Source organism: Cnephaeus nilssonii (genome assembly GCF_951640355.1).
Source record: "Cnephaeus nilssonii genome assembly, chromosome: 5".
Classification (NCBI taxonomy): Eukaryota; Metazoa; Chordata; class Mammalia; order Chiroptera; family Vespertilionidae; genus Cnephaeus; species Cnephaeus nilssonii.
In genome coordinates this window covers 8,877,216-8,887,218 of record NC_137076.1, presented here as the reverse complement: position 1 = coordinate 8,887,218, position 10,003 = coordinate 8,877,216, and the positions used below count along the sequence as shown (strand labels likewise).

At 61.2% G+C, this 10,003-nt stretch overlaps 1 protein-coding gene across 1 annotated transcript; it reads left to right on the top strand.

Moving 5' to 3' along the window:
- The first annotated feature begins 8,676 nt into the window (after positions 1–8,676).
- Positions 8,677–10,003, top strand: GJC2 (gap junction protein gamma 2). Its single transcript, XM_079770324.1, has one exon. The coding sequence runs from the start codon at positions 8,679–8,681 to the stop codon at positions 9,942–9,944; it is 1,266 nt and encodes a 421-aa protein (XP_079626450.1). The 5' UTR covers positions 8,677–8,678; the 3' UTR covers positions 9,945–10,003.

Sequence of the window (10,003 nt, the reverse complement as noted above, 5' to 3'; positions counted from 1 at the left end):
GAGTGTCCTTGAGTCCATGGATCGCCACCCTGGCCCTGCATCCTTCATGCTGGACCCCCACTCCGGCAGCCCCCCTCCTACACAGCCAGCCCTAAGAGGGCTGCTGGCAGCAGGTTCTACCCCATATCGGCTATCTGGGCTATTGGCCAGTGGGGTTGCTCCCCGATTGCACACTACTTCCCCAGGCTCTCCACATGCCCAGCTCCACACCTCGGAGACCAGCAGGGGTGCCCTGCCCAGGGGCACTAGGGGGTTCCCCAAGGCTGGGCTGCTTTCTGCCCCAAGGCAGGAAGGGTGATGCTGACGGAGCACACAGCTCTCCCACTGTCTCCCCAAGGCAATGAGGCTGGGAGGAGAAGGCCCCGGGGGCTCATCCTGCCCCAGCTACCCCACTTGGTCCCAGAACCAGATGAGGGGTGGTGATGGGGGCTGAGAATACAGGGGCTGGATCCCTGCATCCTGAAGGCCTCTGTGTCAGACACTCCATCAGTCGTATGCACCGCCTACTGAGCCCAGTTGGCCTGATGGTCTGGGAGAGGTCAGCTCTGGAAGGACATCTGGGGGCCTCTGTTGGGGTTACAGGCGCCCTGGAGGCTGAGAAGATGCCTCCCTTGCCACTCGTCTTGGGTCAGGGCAGCTGTGGTGGCCTGTGGTACAGTGATCGATGCCTAGGCCATACTCTTGCAGTGGGACCAAGACCAAACAGTGGACAGACCTGGAGGAGGGGAGGCTGGGTGTTGTCCAGACCCTCAGATGCACAGAGGAGGCCTGGCATTGGGCCTGGGCATGGGACAGTGGGCGGAGGGGTGCTGGGCAGGTAAGGTAAGGCTGGCTGCCTCCCAGCGCACTGACAGCCTGGGGGAGGCCCTTCCTCGGCCCCATACATATCTAGGGACAATCAGGGATTCAGACCCGGGGCCTTCGGGGGAACAATGGAGCCCTTGAAGGCCCTCCCCCCTGCATTGTGCTTGGTGGTGAGAGGTGGCCCTGGATCGGGCTGGGATTCTGCCGGGTGTACACCCTTGGAGGCCAGTGTCTGACCAGCCGGCAGGTGGAAGGGCTCAGAGGGACTTGCATTTTCCGGCCTGAAAAAGGTAGGGTGCTGTCTAGGGGACCAGCTGTGGGGTGCCCTTGGGGCTGAGCAGTGTCACCCTCCCCTCTGGACCAGGGTTTCAGGCCTGATCTAGCCTCTCCTGAAATGGCCTTTCCCCAGGAGATGGCAGGTGCTGGGCCCGGCCAGTGTCCCTTCATTCTGGGGGATCTGTCTCAAGCCCACTGTTCACAGGTGGGTCCTGACCAGCAGGGTCTTCTGGGATCACAAGACCTGAGGGGGGAGGCTGCCCAGGCCAGCTGGTCAGCAGGGAGAGAAGGGGTGTGCGCCCAGAACCTCCCCCAGCAGCTGGGAACCCTTACGCTGTGCGGGACTGACCAGCCCACGGCAGGCAGCTGCAGTGTGTCCAGAGGCTGGAGCCTCAGGCTATTAGGGCCTGGGGGAAGTCTGGGAGCCCCACCCCTATATGTGGGCAGTCAAGCCAGGATGGGTACACCTCCCTGCCCTCCACACCTGACCTGGCGCCAGCCAGCCTCTTCATGGCCTGGGACGGACTTCCCTTAAGTTTTTGTGGGTCCCAGGTCCTCGGGTCTGGGCCCGGGGGACCAACAGAGAGTAGAACAGACCCTTGTCCTCCAGGAGGGGCCCCCAATATGCCACAGAAATGGTGAGTTGTCTTTGGATGGTGAGCAGGAGTTGGCAGGGGGCTTGGCAAGGGGCGGCAGCTGGTCCCGGAGTGGTCAGGGCTGCTGCACAGGGCAGGGCCGCGCCCGCTCAGCGCCTGTGGTGTGCTGGGCTGTGGGGGACGAGGTGGACATGGCAGGGCCGGGGAGTGCAGAGAGAAAGGGGCCCATGTTCTGCGCTGAGAAAGGTGGCAATGTGCTGGCCGCGGTGGCTTTACCCAGGGCCGTTTGAGAGGTGGGGGTGAGGGGGTTAGGAGGAGTGGAGAGTGTGGGCACCCTGCAGGGGTGGGCGAGGGGCTCTGCATCCTACCCTGGGCCAGCAGTGCATGGGGAGTTCTGGAGGGGGGGGGGGCAGAGGACAGGCTGTTGGGGCTGTGCCACCATGACTTGCTCCCCAGGCCCACGCCCACCACACCTCCACCCTTTCAGGAGGAGCTCCCTCACTTCCCAGTTCCAGCTGCAGCTAAGAGGGGCTCCTGGGTCCTCAATGGGGTCTCTGCCTCCTCGGGTTCCTCGAAGCCCAGCTACCTGCACCGCAGAGCCCTGGGATGCACCCACCCTCCCCAGAGCTAGGTGTCTCTTCACCTCCCTGCCTTTGCTGAGCACAGTGAGGGCGCCTCTCCCTCCTGGTGTGGAGGGCGTGGCAATGCGTGTGGGTGTGCACACGTGTGAGTCAGAGTCCAGACATGGACAAGGCCAGCCCTGAAGGCCCTGGGAGGATGAGGGCTTTGGCTGAGAACCCAGGCTCCCTGGGACCCACTCTGTCAGGGCCTTCAACCTCCTTGGGCGGCTGGGGGTGGGGGTGGGGGTTGGGGATAGACTGTAGTGTGCATAGGAGCTGCTGTGTAGTTGTGGTAGGGGGTCCCCAGGCCTGGGGTTTGGGTCCTGGCTGGCCAGGAAGTCTAGGCAAAATACAACTGGGACCTCCAGGATGGGAATTAAGTGTCCCGGGGAGGGACCTGGAAAGACTGAACCCCATGGGATCACCACAGCGCTGACAAGGGGACACCTGGGAGAAGAGCTAAGGTTGGGGGGTGGGCGTGCAGCACCAGGCCTGTGCCCCCCAGGTCCCCTCGGGGTGGACGGGTGGGGGCCGGCTCTGGGCTCCAGCCAAGGCCTCAGCTTCACAGGGCAGAGCCATCTTGAAGTATCCATGGTGCTCACCTGTGGATGAAGGCTGTCGGTGGCAGGTGCATGCAGGGTCCCTATGTCCTCCTGGAGGCAAAGCGCTGCCTGAGACTCCTCATTCCACTGCCCGAGGTTCCAAGGCCAGGGTCCCCCTGCCTCATGGCGAGCTGAGCCCTGGGGCCCTGCCCACAGCCCCACCTCAGCAGAGGAAAGTCCCACCCTCATGGCCCTAAGGGGTGCTGGGAGGAAGTGTGGCCAGAAATGGGAAGGAAATTGCTGGCCAGGCCATGGCCTGCTGCACTGCAGGATGGCGCTAGGCTGTCCTTGGCTCTCAGCCCTGCCTCCCCACCCCCACCTCCTAGAACCTTTGTGCAGACCTGGAGGTGGTGGGTACTTGAAGCAGGGAGAGCCCAGCTGCCCACCCCTGCAGAGGCCACTCTCCAGGTCTGGACTGGGGGTAGCAAGCCAGCTGTCTCAGGATAGGCCATCCTGAAGCCCACCGTCAGGCGCCTCCCTCCAGGCTCTTGGTGGGGATGACCAGCCAGCCGTCATGGGGAACCCCTGTTTGTGCTCACACTGGCCCAGCAGTCATCGCTCCCAACACCCTTGCTGACCATTCAAGATCTGCCACCTCCCAGACCCAGGGTTTTTTTGTCCCCCGCTGACCCACCCCCACAAAAAAAAAAAAACAAAAAAACCACCTCACTGTCAGACCTCAGAGGGAAGGTAGGGGAGGGTGGGGACAAGGGAGATAGATCAACCAAAGGACTTGTGTGCTTGCATATGAGCCTAACCAGTGATCACAGACAACAGGGGGAGGGGGGCTTGCGTGTGGGGGGGTTTGGGAAGGGAACGGGGGGAGGGGGTTGATGACAAATATGTGATACCTTAATCAATAAAGTAATTTAAAAAAAAGAAAAAAGAAAAACAAAAGTGCTGGGGAAAAAAAAACCAAAAAAATAAAATTAAATTAAATTTTTTAAAAAAACCCACCTCATCCTGGATCTCTGAGCAGCTCTTACCTACACTTGCTCTGATATAGTTTTGGGTGAGATTCCCTGTGAACAAAGGTCCCTGCAAACCCCCAGGGTCTGGATCCCTGAAGGGCCAGCAACCCCCCTTCCCGCTGGCCCAGCTGAGCCCTTGCTGGCCGCAGCCGCCCAGCAGCACTGACAGCCCCGCAGCAGCCCAGAACAGGTCACCAGCCAAAGTCCATCCTCCAAACCTGCAGCCCCCAGACAGACAGATGTATGCCGGGGGGGGGGGGGGGGGGGGAGAAAAGATGGGCTGGGCGGCTCAGAGTGATAGGCAGTAACTATTTCAATTAAGGTCTTCATTTTACGACACTGCGGTTTATAGAGAAGTTGTAGAGGCAAGAAGACCATGTGACCCCCCACGCCCATCCCCCACGGGACAATCCAAACTACAGCCCACACTTCCCTCAGATTTCCCATGTTTCCTATGACCTTTTAAAAATGTTTTAGTTTAATTTTTTTTTGTTAATCCTCACCTAAGGATATTTTCCCCATTGATTGTTTTTAGAGAGAGGGGAAGACAGGGAGGGAAGGGGAGAGGGAGGGAGGGAGAGAGAGAGAGACATCAATGTGAGAGAGACACATCCATTGGTCGGTCGCTTCCCACACAAGTCCAGACTAGAGTGGGGGCTCAAATCTGCAACCCAGTTATGTGCCCTTGACGGGGAATCAAACCTGTGACCCTTCAGTGCACAGGCAAACACTCTAACTACTTTGCCACACCAGTGCTTTCCCATGTTTCCCATGACCTTTTCTTTTTAATATATTTTATTGATTTTTTACAGAGAGGAAGGGAGAGGGATAGAGAGTTAGAAACATCAACGAGAGAGAAACATCGATCAGCTGCCTCCTGCACACCTCCTACTGGGGATGTGCCTGCAACCGAGGTACATGCCCTTGACTGGAATCGAACCTGGGACCTTTCAGTCCACAGGCCGACGCTCTATCCACTGAGCCAAACCAGTTAGGGCTCCCATGACCTTATTATTATTATTATTAGTTAATCCTCACCTGAGGATATTTTTCCATTGATTTTTTTTTTAAGGGAGAGTGGAAGAAAAGACAGAGAGAAATATTGATGTGAGAGAAACACATTCATTGGTTACCTCCAGCATGAGCCCCTACTGGGCCCGGGCTGCAACCAAGGTATGTGCCCTTGACCTGACTGGAATCGAACCCGGGACCCTTTGGTCCACAGGCCAACACTATCCACTGAGCCAAACCGACTAGGGCTCCCATGACCTTTGATGTCCCGGGTTCCCCCATGAGGCATGTGGTCCTCACTTCTCTGTCCCCAGGGCCCCACTGGGCATGCATATCTTGGGTCCCCTTGGTCCCTCAGAGCCCCTTGCCCGATGCCCTTGGCTGTGCCGATGGTTGGGTATGATGGAGGAGCCGCTCCTGGAACTTGTCTCCTGGTCGCCTGGGCTGAGGTTTTGGGGGCGAGGCAGCAAGGGCAGCCCTTCTCACACCATGGCAGGCCCGTGCTCTCAACCTGCCTTTTCACTGCAGGTGGGTCTGGTCCCCACCTGAGGTCACATTTGCAGGTTCTGCTCTCTCTCCCTGTTGTGCACTCTGGGCAGTTGCCCTTGAGGAATGGGGGGTTGGATGCCCCCCCCCCCGGAGGGCACAGTGGCTGCAAAAACTAGTTAGAATTTCCTTTTCCCCATTTAGTTATTCAATAATTTGTATCAGTAGGGACTCGTTGATTTTATACCTTGGTAATAATCTATAACTCAACCTATATTACCACTTTAGCCACTCTATTGCCCAAGTTGATCTGGTTTCAGACACCCATGGGGAGCCCCTTCCATGAATTACTGTATCGCTTTGCCATACCCCTCGGCAGTAGATGTGTGTATGTGTGTATGTGTGTGTGTGTGGGGGGGGGGGGGCGCGGGGTTAGGGGGCGTGTGCTAGCACTTCCTTACTCCGGCACCACCAGACGCTCCAGGAGAATTCCTAAAGTGCTGGGACTGGTCCTCTGGACCCACGTGCCAGGTCAGGAGGCAGCGCCAGCGGAAGGGGTGGATTTGAGGACTCCTGTGCGTGTCACTAAGACCAGGGCCAGGGTCTTCCAGGCTAGAGCTGGGCACTGCCAGCCCCTCACTGTGGAATGACCACCTTGACTGCATGTGTGACACAGGTCCTGCACACACATGTATGAGCACATGGACGTGCATCTGGTCTGAAGAGCCAGAGCCTCTGCCCCTGCCCGAAGGCTGTCTGAGCTCCCCCATGGCACTGGGGGAACAGAGGTTCGCTCCTTCCCCTCCCACTGCTCAGGACGGCCCTTCGCCTGACCCCTGTCATCTGCCCTCTTCTTCTCTCTACACCTGGTCTCCGTGGCCCTGACTGCCTCGTCCCTCACCCCCAGGGCAGGGCCTGACCCATGCCAAGCTGGAGCTGGTCTCAGGATCCCCCTGCCACAGGTCATGGGTGTGAGGGGAGTGCGTCCACCACAGGGATTGCCAAACGAGACGTGAAGGCTTTCCCCAGAGAACCCGTTGTTAATACTGCTCCCCAAAGCACAAGTCAGGTCTGCCTGCACCCCGAGACTCCCCCCATGTCTTGGGAGAGAGGAAAGAAGTGGGGGCTGTTCAGGTTCCTGGGGGGTGGTGTGGGCCTTAGTGGTGTCAGGGCAGGGTGGAACAGGTCCTGGAAGAGCAGAGGTTGCCATGAAGAACAGCCAGTCTCAGGCCTGAGGAATCCTCTGTGAGTCCCTGCCTGCGCCAGAGTGAGGGAGAAGGTGGCCCTGGAGGGACTGGCCTGCACCAGCCTGTACCTGAGTCTGTGCACGCATGAGTATATGTGCACATGGGAGTGTGCATATCTGCATACACGTGTGTCTGAGTATTTGTATGTGTGTGTGGTGACTGTGTGCATGAGTGTTTATAAGTGTGTGCACACTTGAGTGTGCATATCTGTGAGTTCATGGTATACCTGTATGCATGTGTCTGAGTGTTTGCATGTGTGTAAGGTAACTGCATGTACACGGGGTATTTTTTTATATGTGTATTCACGTGAGTGTGCATGTTATCAGTGAGTATGGTTGTTCACCTGTATGCGTGTGTGTGTCTGAGTGAACGTGAGTGTGTGTCTGTTTGCATTGCATATGTGTAGCTCTGAGGTGGGCAGTGCACACAGATGTAAGGAAGTGGGGTCATTTCCCCAGGAACCCTGACTACCCCCTCTTCCTCCCCACCTCCCGCCAGGGAGAGGCCCAGCTGCATAAAGAGGGCCCGGAGCCCTGCTTGTCTCTGCCTCTCCATCCCACACCTGCCCACACTGCCTCCAGGCCTGTTCTGGGAGGGAGGGCCAGAAGAGCCGGGCACTCAGGGGTCTCCTTTCCCAGACTATCCAGGAGCAGGTACTGGCCGTGGCTGTGGGGAAGGTGGGCGTTGGGAGCAGGTACTGGCCTTGGCTGTGGGGAAGGTGGGCGTTGGGAGCAGGTACCGGCCTTGGCTGTGGGGAAGGTGGGTGTTGGGAGCAGGTACTGGCCTTGGCTGTGGGGAAGGTGGGCGTTGGGAGCAGGTACTGGCCTTGGCTGTGGGGAAGGTGGGCATTTGGGGGCACAGGGAGTTGGGGTGGTGTGGTCCTGCCCAAAGAGGCTCTTCTCCTGGGCACAGGCCCACCCAGGGATCCGCTGGCATGAAAGGGGCATTGGTCTGGGATGTGGTGAGTGGCCTACGGCTGTTCTGAGTGTCACAGGTGTCTTATGGTCACTGTGTGCCTCAATGGACATGGTTCCATCTGCACAGATGCCTGGCCTAATCCACTCCCCACCCCACCCTCCTACAGCTGGGCTTTCCCCACTGTGCCTGCAGAGGACATGAGGGTAGCCATGAGAGGGAGGAGCAGCCGGAGAGTTGGGCAGTAGCCCTGGTGCATCTGGACAGAGGGAGGGCATGAAGGAGCCTGAGGGTCCTTTGCAGAGGCAGAGGGACCAGATTCCCCGTGAGGGTGTGGGTTGGGGAGGGGTGTGCTGCTGGGAGGCTGCTGAGGGTGTGGGGGATGGGAGAGTAGACTGAGTGAGGCACTGGGGATGCTGGGCAAGTCGGGCACTCAGGGTCTCCTTTCCCAGACTATCCAGGAGCAGTACTGGCCTTGGCTGTGGGGAAGGTGGGTGTTGGGAGCAGGTCCTCCCGTGCTGGAAAAAGGACTTCATGCAGCGAGGTGCTACTGGGGGCTGAGTGGGGTGGGGGCCAAGCATGCATGACGGCTGAGGCTGTGCAGCCCCCACACTCTGAGTGAGGCTGGCCTCTGATTTCTAGGCGACCCCATGAAGTTGGCTCACCCAGTTGACTCCCTGTGGCTCTCAGGACCTAGGGTGGGGTTCCCAGAGGTGAGGGGTGGGAGAGGCTTGCACAGAACCAAGCTTTCCTGGGGAGCACAGGAGGGGCTGGCTGCACTTGAGGCCACTGGGACCTGGGGGTCCGCAGGGGTGAGTGGTCCACGGAGCAACACAGCCTCTTGTCCATCTGCATGGGGTCTGTCCTTTGCCAACCCAGGCCCCACCTCTCTGTACACACCCCAGGGGCAGGGCAAGGGGTGGGAGCGGAGCTCCTGGAGGGGCTGTTCCTTCAGCGGAAGGCAGCTGAGTTCCCTCTGGGGCCCTGACTCCTGCCCCAGTGCTCCTCCTGGCCATGGGTTTAGCTCTAGTCCTCCACCCAGGGTTGAGCTCCCCTTTTAGTCCTCAGATCCTGCCACCCCCCATCCCCACATCCCCTCCCGCCCCGGGCTGAGCTCTGCTGTGGCCCCCAGGTCCCGCCCCGCGCCCCTATGACCAACATGAGCTGGAGCTTCCTGACGCGGCTGCTGGAGGAGATCCACCACCACTCCACGTTCGTGGGCAAGGTGTGGCTCACGGTGCTGGTGGTCTTCCGGATCGTGCTCACGGCCGTCGGAGGCGAGGCCATTTACTCGGACGAGCAGACCAAGTTCACCTGCAACACCAAGCAGCCGGGCTGCGACAATGTCTGCTACGACGCCTTCGCGCCCCTGTCCCACGTGCGCTTCTGGGTCTTCCAGATCGTGGTCATCTCCACGCCCTCGGTCATGTACCTCGGCTACGCCGTGCACCGCCTCGCCCGCGCGGCCAAGTACGAGCGCCGCCGGGCCCCGCGCCGCAAGCGGGGGCCCCGCGCGCCCCTCCCGCTGCCCCCGCCGTCCCACCCCACCTGGCCCGAGCCCCTCGACCTGGGAGAGGAGGAGCCCATGCTGAGCCTGGGCGAGGAAGACGAGGAGCCGGGGGCGGCGGAAGGCCTGGGCGCGGAGGACCAGGTGGAGGTGGCGAGCGCGGCCAAGGGCCTCGGCGGGGACGCCAAGGCGGCGGGGACCCCCACCCCCAACGGGCCGCATGACGGGCGGCGGCGCATCCAGCGCGAGGGCCTGATGCGCGTGTACGTGGCCCAGCTGGTGGCGCGGGCCGCCTTCGAGGTGGCCTTCCTGGTGGGCCAGTACCTCCTGTACGGCTTCGAGGTGCCGCCTTTCTTCCCGTGCAGCCGCCAGCCCTGCCCGCACGTCGTCGACTGCTTCGTGTCGCGGCCCACGGAGAAGACGGTCTTCCTGCTGGTCATGTACGTGGTCAGCTGCCTCTGCCTGCTGCTCAACCTCTGCGAGATGGCGCACCTGGGCCTGGGCAGCGCCAAGGACGCCGTGCGCGCCCGCCGCCCCGCGCGCCCCCCTCCCAGCCCCGCCCCGCGCCCGCCGCCCTGCCCGCCGCCGCCCGGCCCCGCCGGCCTGGCCTACCCGCCCGACTACAGCCTGGTGGTGCGCGCGCGCGCCCACGACCCGGACCTGCCCGGCCCCGCGCTGCGGACCTTGCGGGACGCGCGCGCGCTCGGGGACCGTGACCGCCCGCCCTGCCCCGGCCTCCCCGCGGCCACCCGGGGGCCCCCGAGGGCCGGCGCCTCCGCTTCCGGGTCAGGCAGCGCCACGTCGGGGGGCACGGGCGGGGACCAGAGCCGGCCGGGCGCCAAACTTAGGGCGGGCTCCGAGAAAGGCAGCGCCAGCAGCCGGGAGGGGAAGACCACCGTCTGGATCTGAGGCCCCGCCCCGGGGCTCGGTCCTCCCTTCGCGCCGGCCTCGGCTGGGGACTCTGGGGT